This window comes from Cervus elaphus, chromosome 8, assembly GCF_910594005.1.
Source record: "Cervus elaphus chromosome 8, mCerEla1.1, whole genome shotgun sequence".
Lineage (NCBI taxonomy): Eukaryota > Metazoa > Chordata > Mammalia > Artiodactyla > Cervidae > Cervus > Cervus elaphus.
Window position 1 is genome coordinate 30,554,345 of NC_057822.1, and position 20,747 is coordinate 30,575,091.

General features: G+C 40.4%; 1 protein-coding gene across 2 annotated transcripts in view; it reads right to left on the bottom strand.

Moving 5' to 3' along the window:
* The window catches only part of XRCC5 (X-ray repair cross complementing 5), an 80,663-nt gene that overhangs the window by 31,233 nt on the left and 28,683 nt on the right, over window positions 1–20,747 (bottom strand). For both annotated transcript variants that reach the window (XM_043910112.1, XM_043910110.1), the window contains exons 13-16: window positions 17,586–17,719; window positions 12,048–12,244; window positions 5,635–5,728; window positions 4,093–4,162 (exon numbers count right to left, since the gene is read on the bottom strand). In XM_043910112.1, coding sequence (XP_043766047.1) covers window positions 4,093–4,162; window positions 5,635–5,728; window positions 12,048–12,244; window positions 17,586–17,719 — 495 coding nt within the window. The remainder of the gene's footprint in view (window positions 1–4,092; window positions 4,163–5,634; window positions 5,729–12,047; window positions 12,245–17,585; window positions 17,720–20,747) is intronic.

The following is a 20,747-nucleotide window of genomic DNA, read 5'->3' on the forward strand; positions in this document are numbered from 1 at the left end:
AAGGCCACAAAAGGCAACAACTGGCTCTTGAATCTGATCCACACATTTGCAATAATCTGTGGAAAGTCATCTCAACCATTCTGGGCCTAAAACCATGGGCCACATGGAAGATGAACAAGACCCTAAGAGTCACTGATACACAATTATCACATCAAATAATAGCATATCTTTCTACTAGGGGTCCTTTACAATTCCAAATAAACTTTAATTTTAAAATTCACATTGATAAGTGAGGTATAAATTAAGCATGGATCATCAAGTTTTAGAGTTTAACAATTTAAAACTAGTCAAAAAGAAGGTCAATGAAGGACAAGTAAAATATTTAATAAAAAAATATAAAAGCATAGACTAAATCTCTAGAATTTGTAATCATGTATTTTCTCTCTCATGATTACATGGATCTCTGTTGCTTTGGGGAAAGCTAATAAAGTATGTCAAATTGTTAAAGAAACTTTTAAAGGGCTAACAATACTAAAAATTTTAGTTCTGTTTGTATTTAGTATCCTTTTTTCAGGATGTTTAAGGTACTTAACAGAAGCTATTTTTCTGTTATTTTCTCTGTGCAAAACAGATAAAGGCCATATTTTTTATTTTCTTATGTTTATCTAGAAAGGGGTATGATAGGTTATATAATTCATAGCGAAGATTAATAAACCATTAACAAAGGAAAATACATAAAACACACACATATGGGAATTTTTTCCCAGATCCCTTAAGAAACTTGGATTGAGAACCCAGAGGTTAGACTAGATTCATGGTAGAAAATCATATGGGTCAGTGCTCTACTCACAGAGTTGAAAGAAATTATTTATTTGACTTTGCTGAATAATATAATTTCATTACTAGTTGCATTGATAACATTCTGCCTAGTTTTGGGCAATCCTGCAGAAGTAAATTTTAAGAAACGTCCTTTAAAGTTGGAAGGATGTTGTTTGACATATGAGACTAAGAGGTTGGAGAACGAAGATGGCAGACTAGAGGATGAGACATGATCCAAACAAAGTGAGAGGAAAAGATGTGAGAATCATGAAATACCTCAATGGCCACAGAATTGAGTGATCATCATCTATCAAACGGCTGTGCACGTTACACTCACTGCAAATAAATCTAATGTTAGATATCAGACCCCAAATAGGAGTCCATATCACTCCAACTTAGGATGTTTTAGATATCAGACCCCAAATAGTAGTCCATACCACTCCTACTTAGGATGTCTTTTCTTGACAGGTTTGTTTTTTAACCAATCATGCTCCTGTGAATTCAGTTTGGTGGAACAGGGTTCCGCTACCTTGTCACTACTCAGGGGTCTCCGAGAACTGTGGACTCAGGTTCCCTCAATAACTCACAAGTGCACATAACAGACATCACAGATGATGGAATTGATGGGTTTATGGATACTGTGTGAGGGAAACAAACCCACCTTCACAACTGAGAGATGATTATTTTATACAGAGAATAAAGAACAAGAATTTTCTATTGTAAAACTGTAGTAACAGAATGGCAGGTGGCTAGCAAGGAAGGGGGAAAGTTGGACCAGAAAGAGAAGGGCACATAAGAATTAAAGACATCTCATAGAAGCATCAACAGCCAGAATGAACATGTTCCTGGGGTTCGGTGTTACTTGCTCTATGTCAGTAAGCTTAGGACAAGGAACACCGCTTACACTAAAAACCAGAAAAGAAAATGTGTGTTGCTGACTGCTCATGTCAAGGGGACAGGATCACAAAACTCTATTTGAGTTGAAAGTTTTGGATGACTCTGCTATTGGTTCAAGGGCAAAGGAATTACACCCGTACTTTAGTTTATAACAGAAGTTAAAGGGCCAAGTTCTAACAAAGGGTAAAACTACCCATTATTAATCACACTTTTGGCCACTCCATTTAAAAAATAGATATACAGGAGAGAAGAGAAGGACTTCAGCCTCCCCTGCCCAATCTCTAGAAGATCAAAACCAGGGAGGTAGCTTTAAGTTTGGGGGAGTTCTTCAGGCTTACAAGTGAGTCTTGGCTCACCAAGACATTTTCAAGTAGAAGAACACGGGAGGTAGAAAAGGAATGAAGACATAAAATTTCTGAAGCTTGAAGCAAGAAAGGGAAGCCAAATGAGGACCATGAGACAGAACTAACTGCTAACAAGTGGGCAGTCCCATTTTTTGGCAGCTCGGCAGAAAGTCTGCTTTTGTGAGGTCACTGGAGATCTCTGACTGACCAAGTTCCAGAATGAGGTCCAGAGGGACATCCACCATCACAACACTTCAGTGTGCTAGGACTCAGTCACCTTCAACAGGGAAGAACAGTCTACCGATCAAAATCCTAGCTGTGGGCACAGGTGTGAGATGCTTGACCTTGTAATGTTTAAACAAATAAACAAACAAAAAAAGGGCACAGGAAAGGAAGGCATTAGGAATCAGGAAAAATAGTACTGCTAAATAGAAAAATCCAGTATCTGAAGGACACATGGATTTGAATCCCTGTGTGATTTTGGGGGGAAGTTCATTTCTTCCAGTTTTACAGATTGTCCTCCTATAAAATGGGAATAATGATAATACCTATTGTGACCTATGGGCTTCCCAGGCGGCTCAGTGGTAAAGAATCTACCTGCCAATGTAGGAGATGCAGGTTTTGATCCCTGGATCAGGAAGATCCCCGGGAGGAGGACATGACAACCCACTCTAGCAGTCTTGCCTGGGAAATCCCACGGAGAGAGGAGCCCGACAGGCCAGAGTCCATGGGGTCACAAAGAGTCAGACACGACTGAGCATGCACACATTGCGATCTATATGCCATCGAGGGGTCACCTGCCACTGTTGTTTTCACAAGACTGCTTTAATCCCCAATTAGCTTAGGAAAAACAGTGTTTTCCTAAGATATAAGCAAATTCTCAAGAATTTACTCTCTCAAGACCTCTTTAGACTCTGGCATCTGGTGTTCTCAGGAGCTTTCTCTGCTCTGTCTGAAGTTAACTCCAGACCCAAAACTCTGCCTCCTCACCAACTTCCCCAGGCACAGCACTCAAGCCAAGCATTCCAGAGTTTTACCAACACTGAAGAATATCCTCAGTCATGAGTTGAGAATACTGTAGAACACTGTGCCCTTATGCAAATCCATTCACTTCCTCTCCTCTTACCTGTTTCTCCTCATTCCCTCCTCTCCTGAAATAGCTTATTTTTCCACTTCTATGGTGCCAGCAGCTTCCCTCTTCTCTGAACCCTACCACTGGCCCCTAACCTTACTTTTTGTCTCAATTATCCCACAAAGCAATCCTGCAGTCATGAGAGCAAGTAGAGAAAATATTAGAGCTTCAAAAACTGGTACCAGAATTGTCTGAAAAAAATATTTTTATTGGGAAAATCCTTTGATAAGTACTTGTCCCCCAGGGGAACACAGATTCAGTTTCTACCTCAAGTCTCCATTCAGCTCACAGGCCCTGACCCAGGGTAGCAATAATGAATACAATACTGTTACATACACCAGGCTGTAGGATTACAATTGCCAGTGGCCACTTGTTAAAGGCAAATGAACAGGAACCGGAATGCAATCAAGTGAATGAATGTCAGTCCGAGACCCTCCATCCATCCCTTCAAGTTGCTTTAGTATCAGCTCAAGACTAAATGGAAATCTAGGTTTCATCTGATAAGAAAAATGTGAGGATGTAATCAATTTCAGAAGGATCAAATCCAAGGGCAGGAATAAGGTCTTTCTGAGATTATTGTCATGAGGCTCAAACTCTTAGGAGCAAACAAGAATTCTGTCTCAGAAAATGGGAGGATATGACACAAAAATATTTTATTCCCAGAGAACTTCAGTGAAGTGGAACTAAAAGCTCCAGGATTCCAGCCCACTGTTTTCCTAACAGAGAGACCTATGAATTGGCTCTTCTCTGTTTAAAAGACCAGTGCTAAATTTACCTTCCTGTGCTCACACTGTGGCCCTGGTGAGCTTACCAACAAGGGACAGTCACAAAGATCTACCAGGAAAGAAAATCGTTCTATAAAACAGTGTAACAAAAGGTGACAACTATTAGTCTAGACTTAAATCACATTAACCTAACTAAACACCTTTCCTCAAGTGCAAAGCCCACGGCATCTCTTACCTTCCTCAAAGCTGGCCTTCTTCTGCCTCACTAGAACACGGAAGTTCTCAGCAGGATTCACGCTTCCAACCTAGAACACACCCACAGACAGTAAACCTGCAGATCACTTCTCTTTTCGGAAGTACCCCAGGCAAGACGAGACAGCTTAAAGTAGAGTGTTCTTATAAAACAGGCAAAGACAAAGTGAGGCCCTTCCTGTTCATTTTCATTTCCATGGTTTGTTAAGAACTAGCAGATTCCTGTGGTCAAAGGGCTGCCGTCTGTCTGTACTTCCACTCACCTCTCCTCATGCAAACTGACTTCATTCCCGAGGGGTCAGAAGGCTGATGCCCGAGGCACCAGGCAGCCTAGCTTACCAGGCAGACTACCTGTCCATCCTGACACCCAGCCAATTAGGAAGGGGAGGATGCTGTGGCGCAGGGTCAGTTCAGAGTATCCCTGTCCCACTAGGATGACACAGGAACTGAGAGCCTGATGCCCTGATGTGCTGAACTGTCCTTTCTGGGGACTGCTGCTGATCAAACCCGTGGCACTGAAGTCTTGGTAGACTATTCAAACATGCCCAAAATAAACATGGCCCCAAAATAAAAACAAATCAGTGCTAGGTGGGAGAGTTTCAAACACAAAAATCTCTGCCACACTATATGGCACTTTCTGATCATGCCCATGTCTTTCATCATCTGATCTTAACCTTAATAGGGGTTAAGTTGAGCTCAAGGAGAAGACAATAGGCTTCTATAAAGGCTGGTAAATGCTGGTACAAAAGTACTCAGATTTCCAGTCTACTCTAGTATAGCATCAGAAGAGCTCTGAGAATAAAAAAGGTCATGACTTTTTTTTTCCTTTACTATGAAGATATTGGACTAAAATCCAAATAATTTTTTAGACATTCAGTTTTTCTGGAGCATTGCTTTTTCAGGAGGGGAAAAGGCATGCCCTAATACTAGCTACCCTTTCTAGTCTATTTGGCTAGTAGTAAAGAACAATTTTTAAGATCCATTGATTCAAAATAATGTCACTTAAAATAAGGCAATATGTTCAAGTTCCAAAAACCATTCCATTAAATAAAGAAGATCTCAAGTGTCAAAGGATACATGGTTTGGGGAAATCCTAAACTAGTGAGCTGTACATCAGAAAAGAAACGAGACATTCTTAAAGCTTATATACTCGGAGATAAGACTCCTATCACTAAGCCCCCACTTATCCTACCATTGTGACTAAACAGAAAGCTGCAAAATGAAGTCAGCAGAAAAACTTTACAAAAGTGATGTTTCATGTTCTATATAGTGCTCTATGTATTGATACTACATATCATATAATATAAATGTATCATAAAATACATATCATATACATGAATCATATAGGTGATTCACTGACAATAATTAAAAGAAGAAAGGAAGAAGTGTGGGATGGACAAACGTGGCTTATATACTGAAAGGATCAAAGAAAGTGCTACATTGAAGGACTAACAGAAATTGATGCCAACTCCCCAAGTCCCAACCTTCCCCAAAGAGGGGAGCACAGCAGGGAAGTTCTGCTTACACAGGTGACACCGCCTTCGGCCAGACTGGAGATACTAAAGTGGGCATCCTCTTCCTCAGTCTTCAGTTTTTTACAGGTGGGTCCCTCTTCATGACTGGAAAAGAAATAAATGGTTTTTTCCTTCCCTTAGAACAGAACAAACAATACAAAACCCAGAACTGCTGATGTGAAAAGTATAAATTTATTTTTCAAGAATCAAAGACAAGTAGCCACATTTAGTCTTCTTTACAAGCAGCTGTCTCCCCTTCCCAGCCTCCAAGTTCCTGACAGACCAACTACAGCGGCCTGGGCTTTAATTAGCAGTCGCATCACAAAACCCTTTCAAAAGATGAAACTGCAAGCACCAGTAATGGAAACTTCACATTTCAGTACGAAACCCATTTACCCTTTGGTTATTATTTGCTAGTTTCTGAGAGTTGATAGAGTTGATATTAGCTTTCTAGATACAGAGAAGACTTTTGTGTCTAATAACTTATCTTCTTCATCATGTATGTGAGAGTTTTATAAGCTCCTACTTACAGCTGTCAAAACTTTCTAGACAATCCTTAATTAAATATGCAAGAGCATACTCTTAAAGAAGTCTTAAACTATAAAAAACCACTTTCAAAAGAAAACTTTTAATGTGTTCCTTTATAAACCTAATTGTGTTTTGGGCAATAGTGCAAAAGCATCTGTGTGGTAAGGGAACGATGACTCCAAGGAAGTGTATCAAACATATTGCCTCAAGTAACACACTGGCTTTAACAGTCTGCCTTAAAGTCAAGAGGAGGTCAAGTTAATTGCAAAGGAGAAGAAAGATCCAAAGACTGTGCCCATAATCTTCCTTAAGCTACAGAACAGAGAAACATGAATATTTTTCTCCCAGACAAATAGTCAGTGTGGGGCAAGAGAAGCTGCCAAGAAATGCCTGAATGAGAAGGGAAAATAGTAACTAAGAACTACAATTCTAAATGTGATGTTTTTATTCAAAAGCCCAACTTCCAGACAGTAAGGCTTGAAGAGGTTATCCTAAAAATAAAGCAAAGAAAAATAAGACATAAGTTAGCTTATTCAATAATATTTCAATAATGAATCTCCTCTTCGAGCCCAATGAAAGAACTAAAGTCATCGTTACAGTCTTACAAACACAAATTAAAAGTTTTACTCTTGACATCTTTCCCATTTACCATTTGCCTTCTTCTCTTTGAGAAGTAAAGAAAAGATAAGGAGTGAGTCATTCAGAGCTCTTTCCTTCAAGCAGAATAAATAAACACACAAAACCTTGCTGATGAAAACAAGGGAAAATGCACAAACTTGAGGAAGCATAAAATTCTATCAGAATTTGAGTAGTTCTTTAAAAAAAAAAAAAAAAAAGTCACAGCCACTTTAGTTAACCTTTGCCAGCTCTTCCCAAGAGAAAGATGACATGGTTCAGGGAAAATCTACAGATAAAAACATCCAGGCTCTAGTCTCAGGGATACTGGCTAGCCCTGGAGTTTTATTCCTTCTTGAAGGTACTGACTCGGTACTAATTTTTGTATGTTTAGAGTCTAGTAAGTTACTGTCCTCTCTGACCTTCAGTTTGTTCCTCAGGAAAACACTAAGATGAAAAATACCATCTATTGATGGTATTTTGATATATATACCATATATCAACTATTCACACTTTCTCTTCCAAAAGGACAAATTAACTTATACAGTAGCATTAAACATACAAAGCTAAGTTCTGTGAGAACACAAGGTCAAATCACATGGAAGAATTTCTTCAACCCTCCCAAATAAGATTCTAGGGAAGGAAGAATTAGAAAACATATATACTAATTCTCCAGAACTGGGCAGATAAATGCCAGTCCAGAAAAGAGCAGGAAGCAGTAAGAATACGTTTAATAATCTCAAGATTGAATCACTTAACAGGATTAATGGGAAATCTACATATATTAAACTCGTAATATCTATCTGAAGTGGGAAAGTGCAATGACTCTCATTCCCAAGTTATCTATGAATGAGTTGAGCCCTGGAAAGTACACATCATCCAGGCGAGGACACGGCAGACACAGAAGTGTTAACAGCTGCTGCGTCTGGATGCTGGGGCCCTAGACAGTTTGTTGCTTTCTCTCCTTTTCTCCTTAGCAATCTTTATTTTATACAGAAAACTAGGAAGTAGACAACTGCAAATTATCTGTCCTATCCCAGTATTCTGCAGCAGATTAGCAAATTTTATGAGTATAGCCTCTTATAATCTGTAAGGTTGGAGAAGGAAATGGCAACCCACTCTAGTATTCTTGTCTGGAAAGTCTCATGGACAGAGGAGCCTGGTGGGCTATAGTCCTTGACGTCATAGAGGGTCAAACACGGCTGAGCACCAGCATGAGAATACATAATCATCACCTTCAAGAAGTTCAGTCAAATAAGAAGGATAATATATAAACAGGCAATTAACAAAACAGTGTGGTAAGCAGTGCATCCCTTTGAGAGAACAGCGAGAGGCTGTACTGGGCTGGGGTATGAGGTGCAAGCTGGGAAGTAGTGAGAGATGAAGACAGAAAATATCTAAACTGTAGGCATAAAAACTTTGAGGACACAAAGTGGTTCTCCAGTTAGCAGGATAGATACTTCTTTTCCTTCTCATTTGTGTAACAGAATTTGACCCGAAGCTGAAGGTAACAGAAAGCCATGAGAGCAAAGGTTTTTAATCAGGCATCCAAGAAGGACATCAAAGAATTTGTGACCACCTAAAATTATATGCAAAATTTATTATGTTGGGGCATTTTCCTGGGGAGATGGTTCATAGTTTTTATCAGAAGACAAAAGGGTCCATCACATACAAACACACACTGACGAAGAATCACTGCATTAGAGAATTTTAAGCAAGGGAGTGATGTGATCAGATTTGTTTTCTAAAAAATCACTCAGCAGATTGCAGAATGAACTGGAAGGGGAAGCCTGGAATGAGGGAAATTGGCCAAGGGGGTTATATCAGTAAAGCAGGCTAAAGTGAAACCTACATAAAAGCAATGGCAGTGGGCAATGCTAGTAAGAACTAACTTTTTTTTTTTTTTTTTAATGCTTACCATTAATCATGAAGCCAAGCATTTGAGTTAGCTATTATAAACTATCCTCTTACAAATGAGCAAAAGAGCCTGATTTTGTCTTAAGCACACAGTAACACAGTCCACAGCTAACCCTGTACTTTTAACTACTCTCCTAAAAGGCAGGTATTTGTTATCACAGCTTGGCATGGAGCAACTTGCCTATTTTGACCACTATTAAAAACAAATGCTTGAGTTTTGATCCAAATCTATCTGACTCTAAAATCAATGCTATTAGCCACTATACTAACCTGAAGTGAAAGGAGTGAACTTGAGGTAAATCTAATACAACCTGGTAAACCAATTAGATGAGGAAAGTGAAGAAAAGGGATGACTCCCTAGAAATTAGGTGTCATTCACTGGAATTGAAAATAATAACATGAAGAGGGGGCTGAAAGGAGTGTGGAAAGGGAAAGGTGATAAAATAATCTCTGGACATATTGACCTTGAGTTATCTGTAGACACTTAGGATCCAGTGGATAAGATGGAAATATTTTAGGATAGACAGGTATTCAGTTATTTCTGAAGACCTATATGAGAAATAATTAAGGTCTTAGGATGTGCAACACAGCATAATCCTTGAGAGTGTAAGCTCTGGGGTCGAACTACCACGTTTAAATCCTCACTCTAACACTTAACCAGCTGTGATCCTGAGCAAGTTTCTTATCTTCTCTAAGCTTCAGGGTTCTCAGGGTTAAGATGGAGTAAATAAAAGAACCTACTTCATAGGGTGGCCAGGAGGATCCAAACAGATAATACACGTAAAGCTCCCAGAACATACCTGTGTCCAATAAATGTCAGCCCTTTCAGAGAAGGAGACCTACAAAATATCAACCTGAAAGACGTGTGGGGAAAGAAAAGCCGCCCCAGAAGAATCTGAGAGGGAGCTGTCAAAGGTTTAGCTGGACAAGCTGAAGTTCAGGAAGATATATAAATTTCAAGAGGGAAAGAATAACTGACAATGTCAAGTGTTACAAAGAGGTCAAGTAAGAAAAGGACTGCCAAGCTTAAGTAAACCTAGCAGGGAGGGTCTTTCAGGAGACCAGGGGCAGGGACGTGGTGGGGGCATAAGCCTGAGCTGACAAGCGCTGGGAAAAGCAGCAGTGTGGGCTATTCTTCTAATAAGCCTGGCTGTGGAAGGAAAGAAGATGATGACAGGTAGTAATTAGAGGGAGGAAAACAGAGAGGATTACTTCATTTTCTTTTAGAGGAAAGAAATAAAATGTTAATGTGTGGAGGGAAGGGGGTTGGTACAGTGGGAGAAGCTGAAAATTACAGTGAGGAAGGAAGGAAGGAAGAAATTATTAGTGGACTGAAAGGTACCAGATAGGATGGAAGACGGCATCCGAGGACACAGGTGAAAGGATTAACTTGGGACAGGATGTGGTACCCTCCTCCACTGAGACAGGAAGAAAGGAAGTGAAGGCAGATAAAATGCAGATATGTTTTTCGGTAAGATGGGCTGGAAAACCGAGGCGTTCTGACCTACTATGGGCTTCTATTTTCTCTTTGAAATCACCATCATCATAGAAATACGTACCCTGGATACAGGGACGTTGAATATACACAAAATCATAGCTTTTTGTAAGCAATCTCTCTTTCCCTTAGGGAGACCGCCTCTAAAGCTGATTGGGGTTTAATCATAAAAACTGAGAGTCTCTAGAACCTTGCAGAAGGGACTGAGTCATTCTTAAATATACGAGGTGCTCGATAAATACTTGTTAAATGTGTCGTTTCTGCAATTCTTAAAAACTAAGATTTCTGAGAAGGAAGACTAGAGCAGTGACGTGTGAGTAGGTATGTATGAGCAAGATTATTCTCTGGTCCCAGGCAGCTCACTTGGCTGTGTGGCAAACCAAACCTTTATGGGAGCAAAGAACAAGCAGGGATCAAATCACAGAACAACAGTCTTCAGGGTCTGGGTCTCAGTGGTATGTTGTTTTTTTTTTTAACCAGCTAATTTACATTTTAATCAACAGGAGGAGGGGGAAATGGCCCATTTCTTTCCCAAGACATAGGAAGGTAATCAAGATCATGAACGAGAGCTTTAAAACAGAGAGAGAATAGCCATATGACTGTTGGTAGATGACAGCAAGGCTGTCGTGGGAAGAAAAGGACTCAGAGTTTTATTGACTGTTCTGAGACAGGAGGAATCCAGAGATAGCTGAGGGTAGCAGGGGGAAAGAGAGTTTTGAGTGACAGTCTTCTAACGTAGAAAAAGGCACAACAGACTAAAGAGAAACATAAAATTCTCCAGATGTGTTAGAAATGCACATGATAGAATCTTTCAACCCTACAATTTTTTTTTTTTTAATCCTGACAAAGCTTGGAGTAGTAACCTCTAAAAAGCCACAGAAAATGCAAAGATTTCTTTTTAACTTGGAAGATAATTCACTGAATTAACACTTTACAGAACCCTGTGAAGATTTCTGGAAATTACTCAATACTGTTCCAATCAGGTACTGACAAATAAAAACTTTATTTTGTCAATAAAGACACAGCTGTGGTAAGGAAATCAAAGAAAAAGGAAAAAATAAATTGTGATCTAAAATAGGATCTCAGCATACAACCTACAAAAATGAGTAGATCGTTTTGATCTGGGGGGAAAAGTTACCAATAATCAGACCAAAACCTGGTGAAATCAATGTCATACACCCACATAATTCTGGATAAGAACAGCCTACGGTTTGTTTGTGTTCTGCTTTGAATGGAAACTGATATAATTCTAAACAGACTCTGATGTGCGGGAAAAAACACTTAATAGCTGCCTGAAAGATTGATCTAAGGGCATGAAAACCATTTTACAATCCTTAATCTGTGACTACCTCACTAACGGTATGACCAAGCACATCACACAGTAACAGCAGAGCTGCAGACGGCCAGGCTTCTCATTCTCCTCCCCATCTTCCTTCCAAAAATCTCAGATGTTCTCCTGAGAGCCTACCTCCAAAATGAAAAACTTTGACTTCACCCTTCTCCTCTCATCCCCAGCACCTTACTTTAAAAATGGTAAAATTTAATCGCAGATATTCAATAGATCATTTATCTTCATATATATATATGTGTATATATATATATATATATATATATATAAAATTCACTAAGAATCTGACGCTGGTTAAAAAGTCAACAACCCCAAAGGTAGCTCTGATTCCTAGACGCACAAGCAGGATAAAACGTATCCACACTGGATTTCCAACGCAAGGCTCAAATAGCAAGAGGTTTCTTTCTCCCACCTTTGTGATTCTACAAACCCAGGTTGCAATCCTTAATGACAGAGCCCCTCTAAGACCACCACCCGTCTGCTTTGCTCCAACCTCGCACACAACTCCATTGAGTACTTACTTATCTTGGAAAATGTCCTGACCAGTCACTTGGTTCTTCTTCTTGATGACTTCCGTCAGAGGGAAGAGTGTCTTTACTTTGGAGAGAGGAACCTGACATCTAGCAGTCACCTCGGCGGGAGGATCCAGCATATTCAAAATGTGCTGCTGAATGGGGGGCAGAGGCTCCTGGGGATGGAGAGCTCTGTGCAGGAGACACTGTGGAAGAGGAGTGAGGACTGTGAAATGCAGACACGGACACCACACACAGCTGACCAGGCATCCTCCATCTTTAGCTTGGGAGGGCTACAAGATTCCTACCATTAGTAAAAGACAGCAAAGCAGGCGGACCCAGAACCACCCTGGTTAGCAGGATGCTGGTAATGTCTAAAAGCAACCATAAGACAGATCCCAGCCTAGCAGCACCGTCAGCTGAAGCAGTCCTAGAAAACAGCTTCACCCCACAAAAAGAGTCCGCTGCTCTGGCTTCATGGAAGATATATGGGGTTTCCTCAGCCTCTGACAATTTGGGAGTATAACCTCTTGGCTATAATCCTTTTACCTCCCTTCAGCATGCTGTGCTTTCTCCCTTGTACTGTCTGAGATAACAACACAAGCTAGATGAATCAGGTGCTGAAGGGGAGGTGCTCAGTGAGTCCCGGGAAGAATGTTCAAGAGATGGCACCAGAGGTGTCTCTCAAACCTCCTGGAGTCAAGCACTCGCTTCCAACCACCTCTACCACAGCACTCCTGTCCAGGCGCCTTCGCCTCTCACATGGGCTACCACAACCCCTTTCTAACTGGTCTCCCCGCGTCCACTCTCACGGCTCTCCTGTCTGGAGTCAGCCATCACAGAGCCGCTGAACGCCTCTCTCCTCCTCACTCACCACGACCCCACTAGCCTGGGCTCCTCCTCCTCCACTCAAAGACCAGCTCTCTCCAGATTTTAGGTCCCATGCGTAAGGCTCCCTCGGCCTCTTCTGCCTTCCCTTAGACCTCAGTGGAGCTGGCCCTTTTAAAATCATTCTGTTCTTTGCTCACTTATCACCTCTTCTGAGAGGCTTCCCCTGACACTATACGAAGGAGACCTTTACCCTCATTTTACCACTCAGTCATTCTCTATCGTGAACCTGATCTTATATTTGGTACAGTATTTACCATTATCTAAAATTACCTTATCAACCTTTTAGTTTACTTACTACCTCCACTTTCTCCCTGAAAGTAGAAATACTGCTGGTCTTGTTTACTGCTGAATCCCAAGTGCTGAAAATGGTGCCCCAACATGATAAGCACCTAACAGGTGCTGGCTGAGGGAATACGGTGCTCTTCTTCAGAACTCCAGTTGTTGACAGAGGTTTTAGGAAGCTGCACCAGGAGTGGGGCCAAGATCAAGGCCAGGACAGGTTCTCCACTGCTCACACAAGTGGAAACCCGGACAGCAGGCCACATCTATTCAATCACTGATAACTGCTCTCAGACTAGGAAGCCAGGCCTTCGCAAAGTACTGTTATCTGCCCAGAAAAGTAAATACTCTAAAAGGAATGCAGGAATGTCATCAAAGAAGGAAGTAACCATTTAGGAAAAAAAAAGAGAAAAAGTGAAACTTACGAATATACTGAAGTTTTATTCCCCTTGCTAGAGGATAATTACAAAATTAGGCTGAAGAACAAAACTCCTATTCCCACTTTTTTAAACAATTTATATGTTAGTAACTGTGAAGAAAAAAACCAGGGAACTGAATAGCTCCTATAATTTTAAAATTACTGTTTCATATCACAAGGTATATATGTATTGTTTTCCTACCCTGTCGAAAATGGAAGCTAGACGTCTTAGTTCTAAAAAAAAAGATACTTGGGCTTAAGTAGTAAATATCATCAGAGTCAATGTTCTACAAATTAAGAAAACCCCGAGGTAGGAATTAAATACCAATTTTCTCTAGAAATTTCATGTATTGCTCCCTGATTTCACTAGACCAACCCCAAGCCTTCCTTCTCCTGGTAAATTCATTGTTTCAGAGTCCTGATTTCCTTTTTCCTAATTACCTTCCCTGGCGCATCAATGACACTGGGCCTGTTCAATATACAGCAAAAGGGGAAACCAAAACAGATCTCAAACTCTGTGAATCTACCCTGACCTTCTCATGAATAATTTATAATTCACCACGCTCTCCCTCAGGTCAGTCATTAAAATACCTAAAACAATTTAGAAAGTCCTAAAGAAGTAAGCAGAAATCCAACACCCAACACCACACACTACCTCTCAAATACTCTGGGAGATTCTATCTGTGATAGTCAAGTGACATTTTTGGGGAAAGAACTGTGAATTCTAGGCAATTCTTTCAAATAGTATCATTATCCTTAAGTCAGTAATAAGGAACCCACAAGAGATGTTCAAAACCATCAAACTCACATGTTTTCTCAAAGGTCACATTTTAAATAAGGCTCAGTGGGGGTAAAAATCCAATCAAAAAAATCTCAATTTATTAAAAAAAAAAAAAAACAGGTTATGAGAAAGTGACACTTTTCAGTGGCCAAGACGCTGAGATCTCAGTCCTCAGTCTACTTAATGTCTCCTTTAAGCAACTATTTTCCTTTATGTGATTTTTACAATTTGAAACAGACTAGAGAAAAAACAAAAAAAAACCCAAAAAACTTCAGGCCACATGGCTAGCTTGTAAGTTACTAATATGTTGATTTTAGCAACCAAGTATCAATTATTTAAAAGGCAGTATTAACTCTACACTTGACAAAGGATATTTTTCAGCATTTCTTCCCAAAGTTAGAATTAAATTAACTCCTGCCAATGAGTTGATTACTAACCTCTCCCTACTTCTGCCCTCTACTCCCAGCTCATTCACCCTTAGTTATAAGACATTTTAAAAGGGGGGGGAAGAAGAGTCTTCCTGGGTCCGACCTCCTCCTGTAGCTTCCCAGTCCTCTCGCCCCTTCATCAGCACAGCTTCCTCCTCCAGGCCCTGTAACCTGGCTCCCTCACCATCAGCCTACTGCCCCCGGGCCCTCGCAGTCATCAGAGACGTCACTACAAACCCCAAAGGCCCTTTGCCAGGTTCAGCTCCCTTCACCACTGCGCAACGTCTGACTCCAACACCCCTCTAGTTCTTTCTACCTCTCTGAGCTGTGGGGGGTGGCGGGGGGCGGGGTAGGAACACTGATTAGCAGCCTTTCTGTCTCTCCCTAATTGTTCAGGACTTCGTTCTCTTCCCTTGTCACTCAACACTCTCCTAGGTGACCGCATTCACTTCTGTTTCTATCTAAATGAGGAGGGCTCTCAAATGTATAGACATTTAGTCCTGAAGGCTCTCCTGGGTTTTGCACCCCTATTTCCAACTTCCCCGAGTGTCTGAACTGGAACAGCCGACAGATAACTCAAATTGAACACCTGCAAGAATACATGAACTACCTTTTCTATCTGTTCATTCTGTATTCCTTATCCTAATTCATGGTGATATCACCCCTCCAGGGGTCCAAGTTAGGATTCTGTTTTCTTCAACTCCTATTTCTCATCAGCCACCACTCAATCCCTTAAATTCTATCCACTTGAGCTTCTAAATTTTCTCTTCTTTACTCTCTGTCACTGCTGTAACTCAAGTCTTCCTGGGGGCCACTGCAGGTTTCCTAACTGGTCTCTAGCCCATCTCCCGTGCCACCATCAGACCTATTTTCTAAAATTCACGTCACCTGCCTACTGACAACAGCCTTTCCTGATTACCCACTGCCTATGGGATAGAAACCCAAACTACTGGTTCTTCATGACCTGCCTGCTACCTGCCACCTTTCCCATCATTTTCCCATAGAGCCCATTTCCCAGCCAAATGGAACTCTTTGTGGATCCCTAAATACATCACGCTTCTTATGTTTTCTTGTTTTTGCATGTGCTACTTCTTTTGCCAGGCACGCTTTCGTCACATCACACGTCACCTTTATTCCTCCATGAAATCTTCCTAAGTCACTCACTTGCAAGAATCTCTCTTTCCTCTTATTCCCACAGCATTTTGTACCCACCACTGTTGAGCCTATGAATTTTACTACTCTATTCTCTATTCCTCTCTTCTCTCTATTCTCTTTCACTCCTCTGGAGGGGTCCTTTCAGGTAGTGAGCTTCCAGTATCTCCAGCACATGAAACACTTATGAGTACCTGATACTTGTTTTAGAAAAAGTGAATTCAATTTATAAATACCCCAGTAATGATACTTCTTTATACAGATAAACCATATTAAAAAGTCACCCCCACAAAAGAAAACAATGTCTGCATTTATGGCTTGCATCTGTTCAATTAATCCAACAAATATTTGTTGAAGATAATAGTACCCACCCTTGATAAATCTACCAAGTATTAGAAGTTTCTATTTTTTACCACGGTGACCTGTTTTTGCAAGCTTTCCATACCAACTTATCTATTCCTCCCTTCTCTGTCAAGTGGCAAAGGCCATTTGTCAAAAACAGCAGGTCTTGAAGTCTACTTGTCAAAGACAGCAAAGGAATGTATACAAATAATTTATACTTGATTATACTTAGAATACAAAAGTACTTACTGAGTCAGATCTTGACCTGTTAAGCTTCATAGTACTGATTTTAGAACAAAAGACTTCTTTAAAGGAAGTTTAAAGGAAACCGCCTAGTATAAAAAAACTAGGCAGCTTCTTTTGAGTAGAAAAATCCATAAAATCATAACAGGCCTTAACATGGACTTGAATTAGTTAAGGACGCTTTGAGAAATGAGTCAAAGGGGCAATCAGTGGACCCCCAATACGAAGCCTCCACTCTCACCTCCCTGCCTCTCCCCACCTGTCATAAGAGTAGGCCCTCCACTCCCCTTCATGGAGAAGTCTGCCTAGAGAAGCTGCTGGTGACTTTCTGCACCTTCGTGGGGTTCAGACACGCCTACGTCCTGCAGCCACCAGGTCACTCCAGGACTGGGACCAACCTTCACCACTGGCCCATCCCTCCCCTTCCATCAGATAAGTCGCTCCCTTATCAAGTTCCCAGTTCCCATTAATCTAATCTCCATCTTCTAATTCCTTTGGACCAAGATTCAGAAATTTAAATTTTTCTTTAGTTACTGTTTAATAAGTTCATACTATAACCTCTCTATCTGACTTCTAACACTGCTTCCCTGATAGTGGTTATATACTACACAGTCCCTAAAAACTCCCCTACTATTTGGATATTAAAAAACAATGAAAAGTCTCATTCACATAAAACATAGGAGGAAACTGTTAAAATATATACATATATATTTATATATATGTAAAAGAAACAGGTTTTTATTTTGCCCTCCTATTTAAGACACAAAACCACAAATCTAGCCTTCTCCTAGAAAAAGATATTTAAGAACATCCAAACTTTACTTCTTTCTTTCTAAAAGCTCAGAGTATTTTTTTAATCGTTTTTCAGTAGGAAGAGAAAGGTGTTAACCTTTCATTAAACAGAGCAACTGAGCTCTCGATTTGACTTGGACCAGCCAATTGCCCTAACTTTTCACTCTGCTCTCTTTCATCTAAAAAAAAAGTCTATTATTGGTTCATCTTTCCTCTCTCACCTGAAACAGTCTCTGGAATTGAGGATTTGGGATTTTGCTGGTTGGAAATAAGTCTTCAATGGTGCCCTCCTCTTCATCTTTCTGCACCAAGCTCATGGAGTCAATCAAAGCATCAATGGCACTCAACTGTGCCTCTAAGACAAGGACAAACAAAGCAGCAAAAAGAAACAATGATTAGTTCCATTAGTCTCCCAAACAAACGCCTTCCATTCATAGATGTTCACAGCAACACTGGCAGGAAAGACAGTCCTGGCCCTGCCAAAAGCACTCTCCAGTTACGTAAGCCATTTAACCTAAGCCTCAGTTTTCTTACTGGCAAAGAGAGCTATTTAGAATAGCTGGTCTCTTAGGTACTTCTGAGCTCTACCAATTGATGAACTTCTGACAATGGGTTATCTTATCAAAAGTGCTCTAGAGGAATGCACCACAGTCAAACAAAACTCACCTTCTATATGCTAATTCAAAATATTGGGTATTCATGGAAAAAGTGAAGTGTCAGTCACTCAGCCGTGTCTGACTCTTTGAGATCCAATGAACTGTAGCCCACCAGGCACCTCTGTCCATGGAATTCTCTAGGCAAGAATACTAGGGTACCAGTTCCTTCTCTAGGGGATTGTCCCCACCCAGGGATCGAACCCAGGTCTCCTGCATTGCAGCGAGACTCTTCACTGTCTGAGCCACCAGGGAAGCCCTTGAGTTGACATTTAAAAAAACTATTAACTGGCAAAGGAGAAGAACATTAAAAACATTCCTTTGGTAATGAAACATCAGCTTCATAACGATTTAACATAACCTGTATTGGAGTATACCAACTTAACAGGAAGACGTCACTGGACCAGACGGAGTGGATTCTTTTACAAGCTCTACAAGGCAGATAGAGTTCTTTTCCTCTCACAAATCTCATGGCATTAATCACATAGACCTGCATGCATATCTTTTTTTAACTGAAGTAGAATTGATCTACAACATTTCATTAGTTCCAGATGTATAATGTAGTGATTCAGTATTTCTAAACATTACAAAATCACCAACATAATAAATCTAGTTACCACCTGTCACCATGCAAAGTTATTACAATATGATTGACTATATTCTAGCGGTCATGTATGGATGTGAGGGCTGGACCATAAAGAAGGCTGAGCACAGAAGAACTGATGGTTTTGAACTGTGGTGTTGAAGACTCTTGAGAGTCCCTTGGACAGCAAGGAGAGCCAACCAGTCAATCCTAAAGGAAATCAATCCTGAATATTCACTGGAGGGATTGATGCTGAAGCTGAAGCTCCAATACTTTGGCCACCTGATGCGAAGAACTGACTCACTGGAAAAGACCCTGATGCTGGGAAAGATTGAAGGCAGGAGGAGAAGGGGACGACAGAGGAGACGGTTGGATGGCAACACCGACTCAATGGACATGAGTTTGAACAAGCTCCAGAAGTTGGTGATGAACAGGGAAACCTGGCATGCTGCAGTCCATGGGGTTGCAAAGAGTTGGACACAACTGAGCGACTGAACTGACTGACTATATTCGCAATGTAAAAAGTGTTTTATCCCTGTGACCTATTAACTAAGTTTTTACCTCTGATCACTCTTACCTATTACACTCATCCCCTTATTCTACTTCCCTCTAGCAACCCCCAGTTTGCTCTCTGTATCTATGAGTCTGTTTCTGTTTTGTTTGCTCATTTGTTTTTTAGATTCCACACTTAAGTGAAATCATACCGTATTTCTCTTTCTCTGCCTGACTTGTTTTACCTGGAATAATACTGGGTTGGCCAGTAAGTTTGTTCAGAGTTTTTCCATAAAAGGTAACAGAAAAACCCAAACGAAATTTTTGGACAACCCAATACCTTCTAGGTTCATCCATGCTGCAAATGGCAAGATTTAACTCTTTTTTTATAGCTGAGTAATACTCCACTGTGTGTGTGTATGTGTGTGTGTGTATCACATCTTCTTTGTTCATTCATTTACTGATGGACATTTAAGTTGCTCCCATATCTTGGTTGTCGTAAATAATGCAGCAATAAACATAGGCATGCATATATCTTTTTGAGTTCGTGTTAATGTTTTCTGTGGGAAAATATTCAGAATCAGAAGTGCTGGATGGTATGGTAAGAATTTAAATTTTTGAGAAATTTGCATACTGTTTTTCATAGTAGCTACACCAATTTATATTCTAACAACAGTGCACTGGGTTTCCCTTTTCTCTACATCCTCACAAGCATGTTATTTGTTGTCATTTTGATGATAGCTATTCTGACAGATGTGGTTCTAACTTGCATTTCCCTGATGATTAGTGATGTCAAGCATCTTTTCATGTGTCTGCAGGCCATTCATATGTATGTATTCTTTGGAAAAATGTCCTGCATACATGTCTTACCACACTCCAGGCAAATTCTAAGGATCTTTAAGAGCAGAAACATGGTGTCCTCTTCTTTATGTCTCTCAGATACCAGATAGAAAGCAAGTTTTTCCCAGTAAAAATCTACGAAGTCAATAAAAATGGCACTGCCCAAAGCTACTCTCCCCAAAATGCTTCTACCTAAACTACCATAAGGAACTTTCATTCTGCTGACTCATACGGCAGTTCAGCTATTAAAAAACTGAAGTGTTAAAAAATAAATAAATAAATAAAATTAAAAAAAAAAAAACAAAAAAACTGAAGTGTTATTTTGGGATCATTCACGGCCACCAGGTAAAAGGCGGAAAAGAGTAAGCAGTTCCTCAAAGTTTATTATACTTCTGTTCCTCGCCTTTCAAACATCCCTTTCAGACAGCTACTACAAAAGGAATGAGCATATAGACATTTATCATGAGACATTTCTGTCCCATTTTTTGACTTTCTAAGGGAGGCTTCAGGGACCATGTCAAACTGATGACTGCAGGGTCCACCCGGCAATAAGAAGGAGGTGGTACCTGTGTGGGTGAATATTCAGTGATTTCCATCTGCTACTCCAGGCTAGTATCAGGCCAGACCACGCTGGCATCACACACCCTTACATAAATGTTGACTTGGGAAATATGTCAAACAGTTTTAATGATCTGTTTTTCCAATGGAGCAAATGCAAACAAAACTGTCAACTCACATGAAATAAATCAACAGATTGAAAAATTATGTTTTAGATCCTGAGTGATTTATATCTATTAGGTTCTCTCTCAACAAAG